The following is a 24,732-nucleotide window of genomic DNA, read 5'->3' as shown; positions in this document are numbered from 1 at the left end:
AGTCAATTTCATGTCAAATTAATCAAATTCATCAGTAAAATATATTTTCTCATAATTTGATTTTAAACTTTGCTTTCATAACTGAGATCAGATTTACAAACCTGAAATGACGGCTAATTTGAAAAGCTCTGATACACCAATCTGAACTTCAACAACAGCAATTAAGTTATTCATTAGATATTCTATTTCAATTTCTTTTAAAAATAATAGAAATCCTATCTAAAATAAGATGATTTCAATGAAAATAATTCTGAAATAACCTTTCAATATTATTATTCATACCGGTACCAGTGTAGGCCTAACCTATTCCGGTAAACTGAAACATGGTCGAAGTCTGGATGGTCTCAAAGTTATCAATTTTCAAAGAGTCATTTCAAGTGAAATTTTTGTTTCTAATATCTAAAAATTATTTCATTCATTCAAAAATACATTTAAATCTACTACTTTAGCATTTTGTTATAAATCAAAACAAAACATGTCGGCTGAGGATTGTTTGTCTACTTCTGTAAAGTCACAGTCAAAAGTGAAATAAAATATTATTGGACAACATCGCAAAGCTAGAGAGAGATAGCACTATCAGCTTTGATGAATGATAGACAAGGATAACAATACCATTGCTAATTATAACGTGGACCTGACTATAGAGATCATCCAACAATGTTATTGAAAGCTATTTGTAGATTTAATAGAATCTACAAAGAGCTAAGATGAAGGTTTGCGTTGTTATGTATACTACAAAGTTGTGTAATAATCTATTCGATTGTTCGGATTTGTTTGAAAAGTTATTTTTGTGGTACCAAGGTCTACAGCATTTAGAGTTGGACATTTCATATTATCAAACCAAATACCACTTGCTTTCCAAATTCTTCATTTTTAATTACGCTTCAACTATTTAATCATAGAATGTTTGAAAATAATGACATAAATAGAGATTCTTTACCCGAATTTAAAAATAAATGTATCCTAAAATTGAGATCGTGTAGATTGATTTTTGTTACCAAGCTTGAACTGTTTTTCGTTAATAATGTATTTTAATGTAAGCCGTTTTGGGTGTATTGTAATTTTGTATAATATACATTGTATTGTAAATATTTTTGGTTAATAAATAAATATAAAATCAAATTTATTTCCATTTTCACACAATATAATGTAATAAAAATGAGTACTGTATTAACTATTTAAGGCTGAGCAAAGGCTAAACAAGATTCTACTGGTAATATTTCTCAAAGTTTTTCGATTTGTATTCTAAAAATCTGGTGTGGCGCACTCACACAACTTTCCTTGCCGTTATGTGAATTGATCACCTGACGCTAGTGTTCTCGCGCATCTCAAGTCTACTATTCAAAGATTTGAGCCAGCTGGTGACAGGGCAATAACGCTGGAGACACACGAGGTCTGCTATCTCTTCATAGTGAATCATTTAATAGAATCAACAGTTGCCAACAGTTTGCAATTGGATAACACATTTTCTCAAATTTCGAGCTTATTTTCAATTTTAGGTGAAAATGTTACTGAACATTAATTGTAGAGATTTTCATGCTCAATCTTTTCCACTCGATTTTTTTTTTAAATTGTATCTGAAGCCTGATAATTCGGAATCTAAATTCAAACTTTGCATAGATGGGGCGGAGCTCCTGAAATTTTCAACTTGTGGCAGTTGATAGAGCTCATCAATTACTATTTTAGGTATAAATTTAATCAAAATCGTTGGAGCCGTTTTCGAGAAAATGGCGAAAACCCCTGTTTTTGACATTTTCTCCATTTTTGCCGCCATCTTGAATTGCATTTGATCGAAATTGTTCGTGTCGGATCCTTATATTGTAAGAACCTTAAGTTCCAAATTTCAAGTCATTCCGTTAAATGGGAGATGAGATATTGTGTACACAGACACACATACACTCACACACACACACACAAACACACACACATACAGACCAATACTCTAAAACCACTTTTTTGGACTCAGGGGACCTTGAGACGTATAGAAATTTAGAAATTGGGGTACCTTAATTTTTTCAGAAAGCAAAACTTTCCTTACCTATGGTAATAGGGCAAGGAAAGTAATAATAAAACCGGCACTTATAGGAAGAATAGTTGTTCAGGCTCAACCCGCATCAATATTGGCCCGAGTTTAAGTCAGAGGCCCTAAAATTGATCAGGTGCGATCTGAAAACACTGATACCAGACCTGAGCTAGCCAAGTAATTCTATTTTTATTCATCAATTTCAAGGCAATCGAGTTTAGATTTAGTTTGAGAAATTCTTTCAATATACAGAGTGAGTCATATGTATGGGAACCATTCAATAAGTTGGAAACTGTTGCAGATGGAATACTTTCAGGATAAGTTATTGGTCGAATAACTAGCTCTACCTTTTGACGTACAACTGAATTTCAACCCCTCATAAGGGGGTGACTTAGGGGTTGTTACTCGAATATTTTGAATTCAAACACCTATTGTGTGGTACAACATTTAAAAGGCCTTTTTAAAACAAAAAAGATGACAATAAAAAGTTCTATGATGCTTGTATCCAAAATGGCGGCTGGTTGAAGTTTAAATTTAAAAAAATAATGAGGGTTTGTAACTTAAATATTTTAAAAGTACCCATTTCAAAAACACCCATTGTGTGTGGTACATCATTTTGAAGGCCTTTTCAAAACGAGAAAGTTGGCATCAATAAAAATGTTCTATGATACTTTTATCCAAAATGATGGCTGATTGAAGTTTTAGTTTTTACTTGAAACTTAAATCAGCCGCCATTTTGGATACAAGCATCATAAAATTATTTTATTGATGCCATCTTTCTTGTTTTGAAAATGCCTTTAAAATGATGTACCACATAATGGGTGTTTACATTGAAAATACAAGTATCAACATTTTTATTGATGTCATCTTGCTTGTTTTGGAAAGGCCTTCAAAATTATGTACCACACAATGAGTGTTTACATTTTATTTACAACCCCACATTTATTTAAAAACTAAAACTTCAATCAGCCGCCATTTTGGATACAAGCATCATAGAAAATTTCTATTGATGCCATCTTTCTTGTGGCTTTTTGATGTCATCTTTCTTAAGGCTTTTAAAATGATGCACCACACAATGGGTGTTCACATTTGAAATATTCTAGTTACAACCCTAAGTCACCCCCTCATGAGGGGTTGAAATTCAGTTGTACGTCAAAAGGTGGAGTATTCCACCAATAACTCATACTGAAAGTTACAGTATTATATCTACAACAGTCTTCAACTTATTGAAGGGTTCCCATAAATATGACTTACTCTGTATAGAGCGATGTAGACACCATGCATTAACTGGCAAGATTTATGACTTGGTCAATTATTGTTTATAGTTACCTAGCAATTTTGGCGACAATAACAGCCATCTGAGTGGCGATCTGGAGGACTGGCTCGCGAATGTTGCAGAGCAGACTTTTTCGGAGGCCGTCCTTCTCCAGGTCACTGATGCCATTGCTGATATTGCGACGCCAGTACCGGTCGACGCCATTTTTCAAACATAGAATCGCAAGCCATCGCACGTTCAGATCTATGTCGTGTTTCAAAATTATCTTCTGCAACAATCCCAAAGACACATTTTTTGAGACACATCTTGAAAAGGAGGGCACATTTAATGATTCAAGATTCATTTATTGTCAGAATAATTCAACAAATGCAAGACATAGTCAACAATTCAATAAAAAAATCTAAAATATAACAGATATTTCCTCATATATTTAAGAAAATGGCTCATTGGAAGTCCATTCTACTCTTTAGAACAATTCAGGACAGGAGTATGTACAATAAATTATTAATGAGTTAATTAAAGTGTTTACAAGTGTGTGTTTCTTCAATGGTTCCACATTTTCTTCACTCAATATTATTCGTTACAAGTGGTAATTGAGTGGAATATTTCTAATCAATTTATTATAATTCAAGCCATCTAAATTCAAAATTCATAGTTTTCATGTTTATTTGGACTAGAATTTTATAAAAAATTGTACACGTGAAATTCTAACCTTATCTTGTACTTTGTCACCTATAAATTTGGAAGTAAAATAGCACAAGGACTACTGTACCTTATTATTTCATGTAACAATGTTATTACATTAGTGTCATTTGCATTGTAAATAAAAAAAAAATTAATGTCAACTATTATGTGAAATAGTTCATTATAACGTAGCCTTATTATGGGTGAACTATTAAATGTTATTGATTGATATTGTTGTCTTTATTTATCATTTACAATCAACTTAAGGACAAAGAAACAGACTACAGTCCAAAACTCCTTTTTATCCCAATTTCATAAAATAAATTGTCCAAATAAAGATTATGAACGACTTTCCAATTCTTCACTAATTTCCACATTGAAACAAAACACAAACACTTGAAACAATTATCAATTTTGAATTTAGAAAGATTAAGATCCGAATTGATAACAAATTTATTTCCACTTAGTACTCAAATAAGTACTATATAAGTACTTATTTATTCATTTCAAGGATTTATTATTATTGATTTTATTATATATTTTGACCTAATTATGATTTCATTATGTATTGTAATTTTATAAAATATTTTGTGACATATGTATATTTCATGTGCTACTGTATCGTCAGGCTAAATAAATTGATTGATTGAACAATAAACGTTAATAGTCATCAACGTAATATATACAAAAAATAAGACAAAGATCAGCAAATTCTTTAAATAGTTAGCTTATTTTTCAACAAAAAAATATAGAAATTTAAAAATATAAATTTAGTTATAGCCACAAACCAGCACAAAACGAACTTGAACAAATTTACAAATGATGCTCTGGAATACTATATATGATGCATTCCAGCATAATGGAATGTGGTATATCATTCTATTAATATTAAACAGTGAACAGCCTTGGCTGTTTGTGGGACCTAGACTAACAAACATTGAGTAACTCTATCAACGGTCGTCATACGCGTTGTATACCCGGGTTATAAACGCGGATTAACGTCGTTGTCGCAGCTAAGTAGCAGTGGGCAATGGCATGCATGTTACGTGCCGGTCACGTTCCTATACCGGTCCTAGTATGATACGGTGCAGTGAGCAGACACCTTTACCGTACCTAGTCGTTATTAAAATTTTAATCCGACTTACCATGAGAATAGAGTAGTAGCCTGGAACGATTTCCCATTCCTTCAACTTTTCCTCAGCAGGTTTCAAAACAGCTGGATCTTGGCAGGAAGCAAGTCTCAGCGTTTCGAACACTGTTTGCAATGAGGATAGCTCTGCTTCCTCCATTTCAATTGATGACAGGCCACATATCTGCATTGAAATTAGAATACTGTAGGCTATAAATCAAATTAACCTTATAGTTGAGAAAAACAACCAAATTTAAAATATTGCAGAAGCAAACTAAAGAACAGGTCAGGTTAGGAGAATCCTATCCGCTGGGAATCGGCTGAACGTTTTATTTTTATCGAAATAAATATTATAAAATATTATGTAAGTGAGTAATGGGGCCTTTAGTTAAGAGAATTAGGTTATGTGCGGTAGCAAAGATAAAGCCGGTACAAAGAGAATTAGGCTTAAACAGAGACTACATAAAATTCACTTGGAACTTGTTGGATCGAAAAGATATTAATGAAATATATTAATGATAAAATATAAAAAATATTAATAAAAATGCCATTTCAGCTATTATTGATAGGTTGATTCTAATGTGAAATCACATTGCCAAACAGGCTAGGATTTATTTTTGATATTTTGGATTTGATGAAAGATAATGATTGTAAATTTGAAATATAATAGAAGAAAGAAAGAATCAACAATACCTTAGAATAAATGTTATAGTTTTTAGCTGTAACACCAGAAAATCACTAATCGATGAGGAATAATAAACTCAGTACAGAGAGATACGGTACTTATATAAGTTAGTATTTTACAGAGAAAATATCAATTAAGAGACAATTACTGTGTAAACAAAGGAAGATATTTATTAAAAACTTGAAAGCGTAATTCCATGCGATTATAACCAAACATTATACCGTACATGCTTGGAATTCTTTTAGGAATCTCTATGATTTTTACTTTTTACTTACCATAAGTTAACTGAATAATGATGATTTATAATAGTTTTTGATATCTTGAAGTTATAAAACTTATTTTTATTTCTAATATTACTCACGATCGTGTCAGTAAATTAGTGCGTTGTTATTAGAATTGGATTTTACATTTTACTGAAATCTGAAATCTGAAAAATGATTGTTTGTGTTTGTGTTCTCGCGTTTGCGCGAATGGACTGCTATCTTAGACCAGTTATAGAATAGACACGGCTCATTGTATATTCATACTGAAAGTCGATGAAGCCAACATGTACTGCCAAATCCACCCATCTTGACGTCACAGCAGTGACGTCACGCATCGTTTAGAAATTATAGAAAACTTTTTTGAGTTAGTTGTGTAAGTGCCGGTTAAACTTTAACCGTGATTAATTCCACGAGAACCAATCAGAGAAGCCGTCTTTTCAACAACGCCTTCTCTGATTGGTTCTCGTGAAGTTAATCATGGTTAAAATTTAACCGGGTTCTAGTAGGGAACTATAAATATCTTTATATAAATAGTATTTAACTATAAATAGTCTTTATAGTTCCTTAGGTCCTAGTGTTTGTGGTGTTCAACTTACATTGTTGTTAGCTTGGTTGTGACGTCAAGATGGGTGGATTTGGCAGTAGATGTTGGCTTCAGAGGCTAGACTTCCCAACGTGTCTATTCTATAACTGGTCTAAGACTGCTATAGGACGAACTTCTCAGGCTACTGCCAATACTCAGGAGATTTGTGTCATGGCAGATTAACGACAAGAAAGTGGCCGAACGTCTATATACTCGAATAAAAACAAAGCTATAGTGTGGTCCACGTTATAATGGCAGTGGTTAAAGATAGAAGAATAGCGATGCCGATTCTCTGCATTAATTAATTATATTTCTACACTGTCAAGAACATAATTTTCATTGTTGTGTACCTAGAAAAGGATAGTATCACCGGCTTTGTCGAATGATAGACAAGGATAGCAGAACCAAATTTGATCAAATACTGTCATTATAGCGTGGACCACACTATAAATGACAAAGTAGAAGGGATTCTAATTCCTTCTAACTCTTTCCTCTCTTTTCTAGTTCACTCCAACTCCTATTGCTCTGTGGCTGAATAAATAAGGATTTACAAAAATAGTTAAGTCAATAGACATAAAAAATGGGTATGCTTGCAATATATTTTAATATTGTAGTTTTGATTTTCTAATAAATTATTTGGATACATGAGAGAAGTCCAGAACCAATCTCTTTATGCTAGATACAGAGTGGCCCAAAAATGTCGTATTTTCGGTCCATTTTCCAGTTTTTAGGTATTTCCGCTAAATCCAGTAATCATACAGAAAAATTTTCTCTCAACTTTTTTAGATATCATTCAACGTTTTCAAAACAAAGTGCTAAGGAACATTGTGGATGCTCCTTGGTATGTCAGGAACAGCGATCTTCATAGAGACCTTCACGTCGATCTGGTGTCCACCGAGATCCAGAGGCATGCGGAGAGGCACGAGGGGCGACTGCACCAACATGACAACGTCGAGGCGATCCAGCTGCTAGACAATGGAGGGTTGGTGCGGAGGCTCAAAAGGAGGAAACCGTTTGAACTAGTGTAGTGCTTGTTCAAGTAGTGTCCAGTGAAAGAGCAGAGCAGTGATTGAGTGAATCTAGCTTTTATAGTGCAGTCAACAAGTGTACATATTAATTAAACAATAGCAGTAAGAGTTTCTAATGAGAAATTCACTGTTCAATTTTTCAAGTAGTAATTTAGGATAGAAAACATTAGCTCATTAGTCTTTAGACTAGATGGCTATAGTATTGACCAATAGAAAAAAGAAAAACTTTTTTAGATTATAAAATTATGAATAAAATGAGAACATTCAGAACTGTCTATATCCAATGAGTATGGAGTTATTATTTTCAAAAATGGGTAGAATTTTAAGAAAAAATCAACTTCGATGAATATTTTAGTTTTTGATTAACAATATCTTCCGATTGTTAGGCTATCATTTAGAAGTATGATTCAAAATCCATCTATAGTGCGGTCCACGTTATAATGGCAGTATTTGATTAACTCTGATGTTGCTATGGTTGTCTATCATTCCACAAAATAGGTGCTGGTACTATCCTTTTTTAGATGCATAAAAATGCCAAATATGTTTTTGACAATATGGAAATATAATTAATTAAGGCAGAGAACAAGCAACGCTGCTCTTCTATCTTTATCCACTGCCATTATATCGTGGACCTCACTAGATCTGAGACCAGTTGGAGCGCTTTATTTCATATCGGTTTCCAGATAAATTTGAAAAGAATGCTCCTTGTATTGTGAAAAACACCTCATTTTTTGCTTCAACCATCATCACCAACTAAATTGTCCTCACAGTGATATTTCGCATGATGATATAATTTCATGAGATTTTTCATGTTCAACGAGAATCACCCTTTAGATGCACTTCATTTCAGTATTTCCTAGTGAAGAGGCAAGGACACCTCAAGTGTAAATTTTTTTGTACGCTGAAGATTCAGCCCAGTGCCTTGAAACGCGTCCGGACTTGAAGTAACAAGTAGTATAATGTAGTGCTGAATAAAAATACTAGATATTGTCCAACTACAGATTTATAAAAAAATCGAGATAAAGGTTTTGGTTGTTACACAATTATCAATCTCTGGTACACTCCAGAGATTGATGAAGATGTAACAATTGAAACCAGTATCTCGATTTTTCAATAAATATGTGATTGAACAATATCTACGGTACTGTAGTATTTTTATTTCGTATTGATGACTACCATAATATCACCTTCACAACTACTCAGAAAGTAATGTAGTGTTGTAAAAGTAGAAATAGTTTCCTATTGACAAATAGTTCAAGTTAGGATGAGAACATCAGAAGAAAGAAAGACAATTTTAACTATGAATACATGAACGAGGTTAATAAGCATAATCGTATTTTTTATTTACAACATTTATTATACAAGTTATAGAATAGTTTGGCGATTGCCTGATTTCTGATATTGTATCTCTAGATACTATATTTATTCATTTTGTCCAATAAATGAATAGATAAAATGAAATGAAAATATTTGGCTCAACACTTCACTGTTTGCAATATTGTTTCACTTCATCTGCTGCATTTGTAGTAACTGCATTAGCTCTTGATACTGCAACAGACCATAAATAAGACCATAAATTATTAGCAAAAATTAATAAATAGTTTGTGAGTAAGTTTTGTTCTTGTTTCTTGTTTTTATTGGATAACTAGCAGGTAACCCATGCTCAGCAAGGGTCTGTTTCACAAATGAATTGAATCTTTGCCCGGTTGCAGAGTCGTTACATAAAATCAAACATAGCTATGTGGGACAAAGTTTAAAATTACTGACATAAATGGTTGGTCGTTGCACAGTCGTTTGCCGAAGCCCATTTAGCTATATTAACTAGAATTAGCATGAAAAATAAGTCACACTGCAGCTCTATTCACTTTTTTCCGTACATGCTTCTATACAACCAATGTCTTGGAATCGGGGAAAGTTTCAATCAACATCACTGTGAACAGGCCTAAAAGACCTCACATAAAAAAGATAAACAATATGGCGACTCTTGGCTATTGGCGAGATTTCTCACCATATTTAGCGATTTGGAGGTTATAAACAACTTAATAAAACATAGGGAGAGAAAAAATAATTTACTTATATACAGATGGTTTTTCGTAAACATCTTTCAAAAAAAGCTATCACAACCTCTAAAATCTAGTGTGGCGCACTCACACAACTATCCTTGCCATAATGCAAATTTATCACCTGACGCTAGTGTTCCCGCGCATCTCAAGTCTACTATTCAAAGATCCAAGCCAGCTGGTGATAGGACAATAACGCTGTAGACACACGAGGTCTGCTATCTCTTCATAGTGAATGATTTAATAGAATCAACAGTTTGTAATTGAAATAATAACATTTTTTCGAATTTTGAGCTTATTTTCAATTTTAAGTGAAAATGTTACTGAACATTAATTGAAGAGATTTTCATGCTGAATCTTTTCCACTTGAATTTTTTTGTTTAAATTGTATCTGAAGCCTGATAATTGGGAAACTTTGGATAATCAAACTTTGCATAGATGGGGCGGAGCTCCTGAAATTTTTACAGATATGGGACTTGCGGCAGTTGATAGAGCTTATCAATGACTATTTTATGTATAAATTTGATCAAAATCGTTGGAGCTGTTTTCGAGAAAATCGCGAAAAACCCTGTTTTTGACAACATTTTCACCATTTTATCCGCCATCTTGAATTGCATCAGATCGAAATTGTTCGTGTCGGATCCTTATATTGTAAGGACCTTAAGTTCCAAATTTGAAGTCATTCCGTTAATTGGGAGATGAGATATCGTGTACACAGACGCACATACACTCATACACACACACACACACACACACACACACACACACACACACACCAATACCCAAAAACCACTTTTTGGACTCAGGGGACCTTGAAACGTATAGAAATTTGCAAATTGGGGTACCTTAATTTTTTCGGAAAGCAATACTTTTCTTACCTATGGTAATAGGGCAAGGAAAGTAAAAATGGAAATGCATAAGGCGGGAGTAGATATTGGATTTAACAGCACGACTTTGGGCTCATAACTTAACTGACCGTTTTTAGCTATTGGAGACATAAATAAGCTTATCTGACGACTGTGCAACGAAATCATGTGTCTAATTGAGCGTTTCTAGTTTTATGGAAACTATAGTTTACTTTGGCATCTGTGCAACGGAAAGTGAATTTATGGCTTCGTAAATAATGAGTTAACTGTCTCTTTTTACTTTATGTGACGACTCTGCAACCGGGCACTAGTTTCATAGATACATGCTGATTTGACAACAGTCAATTTGCAGTATTGACAACAGCTGAAAAACTATAGAATCGCTTACAAGGAAAACGATTTGATTGGAATTTATCTTAGGTAAACGTTGAATCACAAATATTTTTTTTTTTTTAAATACAATTAATTGATTAACAAAAATAAAAATAGGCCTACAATCATCCTCAGTAAATCATGAATCTTTATGCAAAATTCAAGTTAATCAGTTCAGTAGTTCAGACGGGATGATGCGTGAAACATGTATTTCGTATCCCGTACGGGATAATGCCACTTTGCTTTGCGTTCATTACTTCTTTCTTATTTGATGATAGTTTTTGTTAACATGGTGCTAACAAATGTAGAAAAACTTTTATCGTAGAGCATTATTTTCGCTCATACAGAAATGGACGTGCGGGTGGTCTAAGCTTGTCACACACTGCTTTACGTTTTCAGGAACATTTCCACAAAAATCCGCCGTGATTCTTAGTGTTGTTGAAAAATGTCGAAGAACAGGTAATGTCTTGACACAGCGGAAGGGCTTTTCAGGTCGCCCAACTGCACAAGTAAAAACTACGCAAGAGTGTTGCAGCAAGAGTTACAGTCACCGAAAAGAAGCCTAATGCTAGCTTCTCTTAAACTGAATATTAGCAATACGTCAATGAGAAGAATGTTCAAAAATATTGGTGGTTTTCCTTATAGGATACAAACTGGACAACGATTGAACTGTATAAACAAACTAGCCAGAGTTCAGTAGAGTGCTTCAATGTTAGCAATATTCTATGGAGAACCTGATTTTCTGAGTGATGTATTGTTTACAGATGAATGTCATGTGCACCTTAATGGTTACATATTGAACGAGGATCATATTGGACATGTTATTACCCGTGTTCAACAGATTTTGCTTCCTTTCACTTGTATGAACTGTTAAAATTTATGCGTAAAATGAAGTATTACCATTTCAGTACTGTTTATTTTGGCTGATACAGTATTTTTACTTTCCATGTCCTATTACCATAGGTAAGGAAAGTATTGATTTCCGAAAAAATTAAGGTACCCCAATTTCTAAATTTCTATACGTTTCAAGGTCCCCTGAGTCCAAAAAAGTGGTTTTTGGGTATTGGTCTGTATGTGTGTGTGTGTATGAGTGTATGTGCGTCTGTGTACACGATATCTCATCTCCCAATTAACGGAATGACTTGGAATTTAGGACTTAAGGTCCTTACACTATAAGGATCCGACACGAACAATTTCGATCAAATGCAATTCAAGATGGCGGCTAAAATGGAAAAATGTTATCAAAAACAGGGGTTTTCGCGATTTTCTCGAAAACGGCTTCAACGATTTTTATCAAATTTATACATAGAATAGTTATTGATAAGCTCTATCAATGCCACAAGTCCCATATCTGTAAAATTTTCAGGAGCTCCGCCCCATCTATGCAAAGTTTGATTTTAGTTTCCCAATTATTATTATTATTATTATAATTTTATGGCCTTCATTGGACCACTGTAGTCAGTATCTTCCACCTTTACTCCGTCCTCTCTCAGCCCAATATTTCTTCATTCGTTCAGAAATTAATTTCCTTTCCTCGTCCGAAATCACTCTTCCCATTCTGTGTCTGACTTTGATCTGCAGTCTGGTCTGTTTGTCCTTCAGGATTCTGATGTTGTCCGACTTGTTCTTCAAATCTTCGAATGTTATATTCAACTCTCTAGTTGATAGTTTCCCAATTATCAGGCTTCAGATACAATTTAAACAGAAAATTTCAAGTGGAAAAGATTGAGCATGAAAATCTCTACAATTAATGTCCAGTAACATTTTCAAATAAAATTGAAAATAAGCTTGAAATTTGAGAAATGTGATTATTCAATTACAAACTGTTGGCAACAGTTGATTCTATTAAATCATTCACTATGAAGAGATAGCAGATCTCGTGTGTATCCAGCGTTATTGTCCTGTCACCAGCTGGCTTAGATCTTTGAATAGTAGATGCGCGTGAACACTAAATCAAATCGTTTATTGCACAAAAAATATATACAGAATACAACAAAAAGGAAATTGACAACTTTGTGCTACACGTCGGCAAAAGAAAACTTGTACGCCGACGTGGAGTCTTAATACATCTTATTCACTTGTACATTATTATCAATATATAAAATATTACAATATAGGCTTACAATAATTAACATTCAACCAACTCAATATTCCATTCTAAGAAATAACAATAATTAGAGATATACATAAAGCTGAATTTTAAATTCATACAAATCAATATCAAACCAAATCATTAATTGAATAAAAATAATTTTCTTCCACCCAGGTATGGAGTTCTTTTATTTTAGGCTTCTTTATCAACCATCCTCTAGGAACTTTATTATAGAGGTTATTTCTCAAATATCATATACTTCTACGGGATAGGGTGCTGTCAAATCTTTCAATTATGATTGAGTTTTGATCGACTTGTCTAGTTACTCTTTTAAAATGTTGCATATTTTTCAATTTGAACACATGTTTCTTAATAGTCTTTAGAATGAACAATTGTCTTATAGTAAACAGATTGGAATTTTGAAACAATGGGAAATCTCTTGGATACTTCATTATTGTTTTGATAACTAACTTTTGTAGAACAAATAAAGGTTTTAAAGATGAATCAAAAGTTCCTCCCCATATAGAATTACCATACTGAACTAAGGATTGGAATAAAGCAAAATAAACTGATTTTAGTAATTTTAGACTTAAAATACTTCTAAGCATGTACATTTCCAAATTGACCACCCTTAATTTTCTACAAAGTTAGCTAATCTGAGGTGACCAGCGTAGATGCTTATCGACAAGAATACCAAGGTACTTGTAATTGTTTACACTCTGACTTTCGTCAGGTGATCAATTTTCATAACGGCAAGTTAAGAGGAGGATCTACATAGAAGAAGAATAAGAAGATAGAAGATAAAACCGTTAAATAAACAATTTGATAAAAATGAAAACAATATAAACTTGAAAATGACCTATGGTCGAAACTAGTCGTAAAAATATTTTAGTTTTTTAATAAAAGGGTACTAAAAGTTTTTATTTGAATCAAGTAGCCCATATAAGCGAAGTGATTTTACACAATTTGATCTATAACCACTCTCAAGTAAATTTGAACTTGACAAATTGAAAACATGATGAACTGTAATATTTACTTAAGAAAACTTACATACCTAATCATTCTGTAACTAAAAACTTGACAAACTGGAAATAGGTCTATAACCATCCTCGCAAAATTGAGGGTCGGTTTCCGAGCTCGGCATTTAGCTAAGTTCTAGACTTCAAACAGCTGGAGTCAGAAAATTGGTTTCCGAAACGGGGCGAAGTCGTAGTCATTGCCATAGTCACGTCTAAATTAAATTTCGAAAAACTAGAAAATTGAACACAAAATAAAATAAAAAGAAAATAGTGTAAAGTTTCAGCTATTTTGAATTATTTAGGAATGCTTAATTTCGTCAAGGAAAAACGTTTCTAGTTATGGAAATGAGAAAATAAAGATTGTCATAAAAACTGCGACTAAACCCCGTTTCTGAAAGCCAATTTTCTGACTCCAGCTGTTTAAAGTCTAGAACTTAGCTAAATCCCGAGCTAGGAAACCGGCCCTAAGAAACTTTGTGCAAAATTTCGTGTTAATTGGTTCAGTAGCTCAGAAGTGATGATGCGTTTCCTATCCCGCACATGTATAAGCCAATTCTTTTCTTTATAATACCGGGTGTGGCAGCGAAACTTCATTTTTTCAAGTGAAAGCCATTCAGTCAGTTGATGTCGTAGTAGAGCGAATTTGGTCTCGTTAGAGAAACCAAACCATAAAGTTTTCTCACCGACATGTTTAGTTGCCATCATGCATTGGAACAATGAGAAGCGTGCATTTGCCGTTGAGACGCATTTTTCTAGCGGATGTTTTCTGATCACAACCCAACGCGCATTTCAAAATCGCTTTAATTAAGCACCTTTGGCTAATGTCCTTGAGCGGAAAAGAACTGTTACGTGGGTGACTACGTTCAAACAAATTGCAAGTACGACAAGATGAATAACTGAAGTCCCTCGGCTCATTAGGTCACCTCAGAACGTTGAGGCAGTGAGAGTTTCAATGTTGCGATCACCAAAGCGTTCAGCGCGCAAACATGCATCTGCTCTTGGACTTTCCGATCGTTCTGTGAGACAAATTCTTCATGATAATCTTCATTTTCATCCATACAAGATGGCAACTAAGCAAGAACTTTATGAACGTGACTTCAATTGAGGGAACACGTGAACCCTTGTGATTTTTTCTATGGGGGTTTTTGAAATCCCTTGTTCAAGTGAACCTTTCAAGGACCCTACAAGATTGGAAGATCAATATCAGGGAATAAATTGCTAAAATAACGCCTGCAATGCTGGCAGGAGTCATGACAAACGCCAGAAAGCCGTTCAGTTTATAGAGAATTGGGGACGTCACGTACCTGATTTGATATTCAAAACTAATTGAAACAAAACTTTATATATGTGTCTACATTATAAAAAAAATACAAACTTTCTGATCCATACAATGAGTTCTATTCACTTAAAAAGGGAAGTTTCGCTGCCACACTCTGTATAAAGCTAATAGAAAATCACGATTTTTAGTTTGATTTGAATGAATTTGAAGCAAAAGCGTACTTTGTGTTCTTTCTCGAGCTGCTGCTGGAGGAGACTGTCAAGTATCTCCTGAAAGCGTTGTCTGAGCGCCATGTTCTCAATGTTGGCAATCTCCACTTCCTGCTGATGACGACGGACGGCCAGGTCAGACAGTTGTTGCTGCAATACTTCCAGTTTTGCTTGTATTTCACCTGTAAACATTCAATTCATCATTTCATTTATGTAATCATTTATGAAAACATAGAGATGGAAAATCTCACAGACGAACTCCAGTGTGAGCCTTATTGAGATACGGTATCTGATAACAAAAGAGTACAAAAGAAAAGGAAAACTAAATATAACGCACTTCACTGAATATCCATAGCAATTCAGTGTAACTACAGACAATTTTATATTAAGATTCAAAAAGGTAGATAATATAAACTAAGAAAGAAAAATATGTTAATATATGAGGTCCACGTTATAATGGCAGTGTTTGATAAGCAATGGTATTGGCTATCCTTGTCTATCCTTCAACAAAGCGGATAGCGCTATCTCTTTCTCGCTTTGCTCTGTAGCCAGATTGTCTTTCAACAATGAATGTAGAAGTAATAATAAATTTACAAAATATTCCATCTTAATTATACATAATGAAATTATTGAAAATATAATTTCCTTGCTTGATAAAATATAATTGATTATTTTAAACGAGAAGGTGATATTACATCAATAAACATGTATCAGCTACCGTCAATAGAAGGTATTCAAGACAGAAGATCGGCAACGTTGTTCTCCTATCTTTCTCCACTGTCATTATAACGTAGACCTTACTATAGTGAGTCCCTCGGGCTTAAGAACTCGTTCATGAATTGAAATCCACAACTTGTAATAATATGTCAAGGCTGGCCACTAACCACATGCATGATAATATGCACATCATATTATATTGTAATTATGATTTGTTACTGTCAATGAAATAAATAAATAATAAACACGTTTGTACACACATGTCGTCATATATTGTTGTGTCATCACAGGGAAAGGCTTCGAACAAAAGTTTTTGAAGTTAGGTTTTTGTATCTTTGATTTTTTGTTGTTTATTTTTCTTCACTACCCTATTTGAGGTTGAAAAAATTTTTGTATCTTATAACTTGTGATTTTCCATTGGTTTATTGATTTTTATCCATTGTTTATTTTATGTTCGAAGCTCCTATCGAACAGCTGCTTTTTGTTTGAAGACTCTATCTGATGAAAAAATAGTCATAAAGAACATGTGTGTGTGTGCATGTCCTGTCGTTAGTAGCCAGTCTAAAAACAGCTTACAGTTATTTGAGCTCGAGTCTATGAATTAAAATTTTATACATAAGGCTGGCCACTAACGGTTGAACGAGCATGCACTTACACAGTCGACTTACATTATTTTGTAATTACAGCTGTGATTACAACGAAACGCTTCGAGCCAAATATTTTGAGGTTAGGTTTTTGAATTTCCAATTTATGTTGTTTATTTTTTCTTCCCTGCTCTATTTGAGGGTTAATTATTCTTCTATCATTATATATTGTTATTTCATAATGGTTTATTTCTTGTTATTGGTTTTCTATTTTATATTAGCCTCTTGCTGATTTATATAATATGAGCGTGCACTTTCAACCGTTAGTAGCCAGTCTAACAATAGAACATGCATGTAATGTCTACATATACACACATACACATGTTCATCATCGATGAGAGGCTTCTAAAGGTGCGTACAGATATACGCGCCTCGAACACGCTCCGCACACGCTCCGATCATGAACGTTACGCGACATGTTACACAAGGGTTCGCTAGAGGTTTGAAATATGTTCGAAGGATGATCGCACGCTTGTAGTATTGTTGACTTCGCTACAAACTAACCTCACAAATGTGAAACGTTCAATCCAGCTGATCGGTTGACAAGACTGAATAAAATATTCTGACCAGAGGATTGCTGAGTAGTCTAATATTAAATTATGTTTATATAATAAATTTACGATGAATATTGTGTTTATTGCATTTATGTTGAAGTTTTATTACAAAAAAGGTTATGTCTGTCAATGAATTGAAAGGTGAGAGGCTTGGTTGGGAGCTAGGCTTCTTTCTTCTAAATTCTAATATGCTGGTACCTATTATTAGAAATATTTTTATAATTTTATATTATTTAATTTTGTTTTGTTTTTTTATTAATATTGATTAGTAATTTTGATAATTTTATATGCTAACAAAGAGATCGTAACTGATCCAACAAAAACGTTAACAGCGCATGCGCAACTATTGGTTAGTTCGCCCTAGGAACTTGCCAAGCTTGAGCTCTGTTACATGCTCTGTTCGTGTTCCGCTCTTGCTCGACCTACGATCATCTATCGATCTGCTCGAGTGACGTTCGATTGCGGAGCAGAGCGTAAGATTGTACGCACCTTAACATAAATTAAACAACCAATAACAAGAAAAAAAACCCACTAGAATAATAAAAATTATAATGACAGAAAATAATTCAACCTCAAATAGAGCAGCGAAGAAATAATAAAAAAAAACCTAACTACAAAAATTCTGCTCGAAGTGTTTTGCTGTGTGACACAACAATGTAAGACGACTGTATAGCATGCATGTTTAATTGTTTATCATGCACATCACAGGGAAAGGCTTCGAACAAAAGTTTTTGAAGTTAGGTTTTTGTATCTTTGATTTTTTGTTGTTTATTTTTCTTCACTACCCTATTTGAGGTTGAAAATTTTTTGTATCTTATAACTTGTGATTTTCCATTGGTTTATTGATTTTTATCCATTGTTTATTTTATGTTCGAAACTCCTGTCAAACAGCTGCTTTTTGTTTGAAGACTCTCTCTGATGACAAAATAGTCATGAAGAACATGTGTGTGTGCATGTCCTGTCGTTAGTAGCCAGTCTAAAAACAGCTTACAGTTATTTGAGCTCGAGTCTATGAATTAAATTTTATACATAAGGCTGGACACTAACGGTTGAACGAGCATGCACTTACACAGTCGACTTACATTATTTTGTAATTACAGCTGTGATTACAACGAAACGCTTCGAGCCAAATATTTTGAGGTTAGGTTTTTGAATTTCCAATTTATGTTGTTTATTTTTTCTTCCCTGCTTTATTTGAGGTTGAATTATTCTTCTATCATTATATATTGTTATTTCATAATGGTTTATTTCTTGTTATTGGTTTTCTATTTTATATCAGCCTCTTGCTGATTTAGTATATGAGCGTGCACTTTCAACCGTTAGTAGCCAGTCTAACCATAGAACATGCATTTAATGTTTACATATACACACATACACATGTTCATCATCGGTGAGAGGCTTCTAAAGGTGCGTACAGATATACGCGCCTCGAACACGCTACGCACACGCTCCGATCATGAACGTTACGCGACATGTTACGCAAGGGTTCGCTAGAGGTTTGAAATATGTTCGAAGGATGATCGCACGCTTGTCGTATTGTTGACTTCGCTACAACCTAACCTCACAAATGTGAAACGTTCAATCCAGCTGATCGGGTGACAAAAATAAATAAAATATTCTGGCCAGGGGATTGCTGAGTAGCATAATAATACATTATGTTTATTAATTATGTTTATATAATAAATTTACGATGAATATCATGTTTATTGCATCTATGTTGAAGTTTTATCACAAAAAAGGTTATATCTGTCAATGAATTGAAAAGTGAAAGGCTTGGTTGGGAGTTCGGCTTCTTTCTTCTAGATTCTAATATGCTGGTACCTATTATTAGAAATATTTTTATAATATTTTATTTTGTTTTGTTTTTTTTTTATTAATATTAATTAGTAATTTTGATAATTTTATATGCTAACAAAGAGATCGTAACTGATCCAACAAAAACGTTAACCGCGCATGCGCAACTATTGGTTAGTTCGCCCTAGGAACTTGCCAAGCTTGAGCTCTGTTACATGCTCTGTTCGTGTTCCGCTCTTGCTCGACCTACGATCATCTATCGATCTGCTCGAGTGACGTTCGATTGCGAAGCAGAGCGTAAGATTGTACGCACCTTAACATAAATTAAACAACCAATAACAAGAAAAAAACCACTAAAATAATACAAATTATAATGACAGAAAATAATTCAATCTCAAATAGAGCAGCGAAGAAAGAGTAAAAACCTAACCACAACAAATTCTGCTCAAAGTGTTTCGCTGTGTGACACAACAATGTAAGACGACTGTATAGCCTGCATGCTTAATTGTTTATCATGCATGTTTAACCGTTAGTGGCCAGCCCTATATATACTATGATACATAGAGTAGTTGTTACTAAAAAAGCAATTTTCAAAATGATGAACGGGAGAAACAAGCTCAGCATAGAACTGTTCCCTTTTCGAATTTCGATAAATAGATGGAAAAGTGTTCAGGATTCATTTGTGAGTACTCGGTTACTAAAAAGTCTATTAAATTTTAATCATGTAGAAATCCACGAGAACCAATCAGAGGAGGCTGGAACTATTGCGCAAAGTGACAGTTTCCTGCACCGAAAGAAACGTTTACGCACAAGCCGTAGGCGAGGGCGGAATGGTTTCTTGAGTGCAGCAGAGGAACTTTGAGCACGTATTTCACATTAAATTTTTCCTACAGTTACCATTGAATATGAGAAGTGGTTGATCATTGGTAAAATGATGGCTGAAATCCATCAAATGTTTGACTGTATAATTTTGTTATTAATAACAGCTTCAATTTATTTTAAACTTGATAATCCAATTGAAAATTAATAATCGATAATTTATTCAAATTGAAAATTAAATTAATTTATTAATTTGAAAATTTGAATAATTTCAAGTCAATCTTAATTTCTAAATAATTTTTCAACCAATCAATTTATGAATGAAAAAAAATATTATTTGAAATAATGAAATAATTTTAATAATATTAAAAATGTATAATTATTTAATGAAAATCAGAAAAATATAGATAGAACAAATTCGCATTCAAAATACACGCCAACAATGTCAACAGCTGATTGGGATGGCTGCAAGATAATACGCAAAGTATTAAAGAGTAAGCAAAGTAATACTTTGCGCACTAGAGCGGAAAAGTGATTCTTTGCGTTCTGTAATCAGTTCAGGAATGGTCACTTTTAAAGGTAACTGTAGGAAAATACATTTTTTCATATCATAACTTTTTGAGATATGAGCGCCTAAAGTTTAAATTTTTGGGACAGAACATTTCAAATTCGGTAAGAGTTAAATCCATGAGATTTAGATGATAAATTCTTCACGGTATTGTTGATTGAATTAAATAAAAATCTTTTGAAAATATCAATTTTTGAGAAAGTTATACAATTTACCAAAAATAACTCAACTAAAACTTATTCTTGGTAATTTTTAGTAAATTGATATTCTCAGAGAATGTTTGTTTTATTTAATCAAAATTGCCATGAAAAATTCATCCTCTGAATCTCATGGATTTATCTCTCACCGAATTATAAATGTTCCGTCTCAAAAATTTAAACTTTAGGCGCTCAGACCACGGAAAAAAATGTTTTCCTGAAAAAACTATTTCATTTTGATAGCTTGATGATATACAAATATACAAATCAGTAGAAAGTTAATTTTTAGCGTTTGCACAGCCTTAACAGGCTTTTGTGCAACCGAAACAAAGAGATCGAAATGCAGTACTGTCGACTTAAATCTTGGATTTGCTTGATTAATAATTTGAATGAATTCAAGTCCATCAGTTAGAAATGAATGACGAGCCTTGTGCTACTAACCCAAGACAGACAACACAAAACAAGCAACGCTTAAAGACAACATGGGGTTACGAATAACCCCAACTTAAAATATCTAAAAATTAGTACTTGTACCATTTTTACACTTTTTTCATTATCAACCTTTCAAGTATCATCTTTTGATGTCTCTTACGCGATTTATCAAATTTTATCAACGAGATGAATATGAATAATTCAAAATAACCGAATGGGCCACCAAATTCGATACTTATTGCAGTAGCTCAAAAATACACATAATTTTCTATTTTATTGTGATGATTTGTATCCAATCTGTGAAAAAAAAACATATTTATTATGTGTCGATAAACTATAAATATCAATTTAGAAAGGTCGCAATTCAAAAAAAGTTAATAAACCAAGATAATAAAAGAAGTGCGTTCGCGTTATATGCATTGATAATAATTGCTAGGAAACATGGATTCAACTAAAGTAAAATGGGTGAAATGATGGAGAATCTTCAAAAATATTATTTAACTTGGATAGAAAATTATAATAATACTACATTAATGAAGATAATAAGGCAAACACAGGTTTAGAATCTGTTGAAGAATCTAATTCTTCAGCATTCTAATTTGAGCTTGCTGAAGAATCTAATTGTGAATATAGATGAATGATGTGCTCTTATGATATCTTTAAACACTCTTTACTAATATTAACATCGAGTTTGAGCATATTTCTACTATTAGTTTGAAATTTGGTTTGTCTACATCAATAATACTCGAAGATAAGCAATATTTTCTAGCGAAGCTCAAATGAATCAACTATACACTAAAGACAACAGGGGTTACGCGTAACCCCAAGGCATTTTTCCCCCACTTCTGACCGACTTACAGATTCTGAATCACGTGTGCAGGAAGTAGATGTACTAGTTAGAGAATACAAAAAACCCAGATCTACAAGTTTACTGCAGCCAAGGTAACAACAGAAAATATAATGGTCTGGTGTGATGCGTAACCGCTGTTGTCTAGGGCTAATTGAAGTGATGATGATGATTATCATTATTATTATTATTATTATTATTATTATTATTATTAAACGAGAATCCAAATTAAATGCTGTAGTTCACCCTACTTCTGCTACTGCAAATATTGGCATTTGGGTAAACAGCTAGATGGAAATTCGATGATCGCTACTATTCAAAAAGTATTTGTCAGCCCGGGAATCGAACCCAGTACCTCCTAATTGCCGGTCAGGAATGCTTACCCTTACACCAAACTGACAATCTCTGGATAGCAGCGCTCATTTTATACGAAGCCATAGCGGCCAGCCAGTCTACAGATGGAAATTACTGAGATATTGCAATTATTCAAATGTTAATGAATTAGAGCCAGTTGCACGTACGTCTGTTAAACAAAGACATTAACGATGATTAACAAATCAGCGTTAGTTTTACGGATTCATTTCGGTTCCACAAAGATCGGTTAGTTTTAATTTAACCGACAGATGCTATTATTCTGAACAAATGGCACAAAATTGAGGTTATGTTATTGAATCGGTGATCATTCATTAGGCATGCGCCATAAAAAATGTGCTGTCTGTCGCCAGTGTAAAGTGCTATCTGCAGACGAACCAGATCGAAAACTAACCTCAAAAATCAGAATATAATTTTGAATGCTAGTATCAGCTGAATACACTTCTTTATTTTATTAACAGATGAAATTCTTGCATTGCTCATACTTTGAATTTTTTAGTTTTTGTTTTACCAAAAACTAACTGTAAGACAGCTATCAGTAGCTACATCAGTAGCTATCAGTAGCTATGTGTACCTACATCATCAGTAGGTACCTAATCGGCGCTAGTTGGATTTAATTCCCCGTGAATGGTCTGTTAAAAATCTTTTACGTCGATTAGTTTAACCGGCGTTATTTTCCGATTTTTACCTTTGTGCAACCAAGTTTTCTTCATTTCAGCTAATCGCCGTTAAAATGGTGCCAACTAATCAGAATTAAAATTTTTTACGCCGGTTAGTTTAATCGGCGTTTTCGCTTGAAATTTCTGTTTTGTACAACCAAAATGCATCGGTTAGCGCTAATCTCGATTAAAGTATAGCATTTAATCGTGATTAAACGTTAACCGACGTATGTGCAACTGGGGGTTGATGTGTTGATTAGCACTAACTGATAGACAGGTGGGATGGCTGATCGTTGTCGTTATCGTTGTCGTTTTCGTGGTCATAGGTTGGACTCGACTTGTACATGTCATAGTCGCCACTATTCGACTCCTGCTTCATGTCTGCCCCTCCCTCCCCCTCGCCCTCGCTGTTGAACATCTCCTTTCTGAATTCGGTGATCAGCTCTCTGCCACCGCCGCCACGCTCCAGCTGTCTTCCCTGCAATCACATGCATATCATCACACTTTCGCCAAAATCTCAAACCATCTTTTCCAATTAACAATACAAACGTTCGAAAAATTTATCCTATTGTCATGAACCAGAAGGTTTGACAAACCCCCAAACATCAGTTTCTTCTTTAAGAAGAGAAATAATTTTTTTCAACTATAAAAACTAAAAGCTGATCAGACAGTTTTGGCTGACAGAGTAAGGACGCTGAGGAGAGGTAGAAGTGGGGCTAGCATTCTAGTCTCCCCTCCAGCCAGCTAGTGGAAAAAGCTTCCCACTTTTCTTCTGAATAATTTCACACACTTTTCCATCGCCTACCTCCAGAGACAGACCGAGCTGACCCGTAGCTGGACATCCCCTGGTTTTCCATTCAGACCATGGCAACTTAGGATGGACATCAACTGTATAACGGTATCGTTCCAATTTCAATTTATTTTTTATATTGTTTTATTTTTTAGAATTTCCAAATTAATTATGCCTTGAATCATGTTTTTTAAACTGTCATATAACTTGTTCAAATTAAAAACACAATAATAAAATATTCCAACACAATTCTGATTAGTTTTGTAAAATCATTAGAACACGTTTATTTTAATTTTTCAAATTGATTAAATTCCATAACCTTTCTCAATTGTTTTGTATTAAAATAGATACAGCATAACTAATTTTATAAAACCAAAATATGTGAAAATTCATATTAATTCTCACAGAAATTTCTTCATTCCAATAAAATAAATCTGACTCCTAAAAAAATGTTTTCCTTTCAAATTCCGAAAAAACATTTAGTTGATAATATTAAAAAAAACAACTGCTTTTGCTCTACCATCAAATGCTACGCAACAACAATTTTACAGTGTTCCCGTCTGGGAACTGGTGGATCGCCTCCTTTTTTTCAAAGGTTTTTAATGTGGTAATTGAAATGATTGATTTCTCTATGTTTGCTCAATTAGTTGTTTCATTCGAGGGGTAAGTCGTACACATGAGTCATTACTTGTTTCAATTCCTTCCTTAAAGATTTTTGAACATGTTTGATTAAATAATTACTTTTACAAAACAGGTCATCAATCATTTATT

At 33.7% G+C, this 24,732-nt stretch overlaps 2 protein-coding genes across 4 annotated transcripts in view; both read right to left on the bottom strand.

Moving 5' to 3' along the window:
- The window catches only part of LOC111043335 (importin-11), a 96,173-nt gene extending 89,944 nt beyond the window's left edge, over positions 1–6,229 (bottom strand). The window contains exons 1-3 of the mRNA XM_039435753.1: positions 6,073–6,229; positions 5,129–5,296; positions 3,353–3,567 (exon numbers count right to left, since the gene is read on the bottom strand). Coding sequence (XP_039291687.1) covers positions 3,353–3,567; positions 5,129–5,296; positions 6,073–6,075 — 386 coding nt within the window. The 5' untranslated portion in view covers positions 6,076–6,229. The remainder of the gene's footprint in view (positions 1–3,352; positions 3,568–5,128; positions 5,297–6,072) is intronic.
- Positions 6,230–8,993: 2,764 nt separating this feature from the next.
- Positions 8,994–24,732, bottom strand: part of LOC111043334 (transcription initiation factor TFIID subunit 7) — a 104,781-nt gene continuing 89,042 nt past the window's right edge. For all 3 annotated transcript variants that reach the window (XM_039435376.1, XM_039435375.1, XM_039435374.1), the window contains exons 7-9: positions 23,439–23,649; positions 15,581–15,750; positions 8,994–9,219 (exon numbers count right to left, since the gene is read on the bottom strand). In XM_039435376.1, coding sequence (XP_039291310.1) covers positions 9,175–9,219; positions 15,581–15,750; positions 23,439–23,649 — 426 coding nt within the window. In that variant the 3' untranslated portion in view covers positions 8,994–9,174. The remainder of the gene's footprint in view (positions 9,220–15,580; positions 15,751–23,438; positions 23,650–24,732) is intronic.

This window comes from Nilaparvata lugens, chromosome 9 (assembly GCF_014356525.2).
Source record: "Nilaparvata lugens isolate BPH chromosome 9, ASM1435652v1, whole genome shotgun sequence".
NCBI lineage: Eukaryota > Metazoa > Arthropoda > Insecta > Hemiptera > Delphacidae > Nilaparvata > Nilaparvata lugens.
This window is presented reverse-complemented; position numbering and strand designations above follow the sequence as displayed.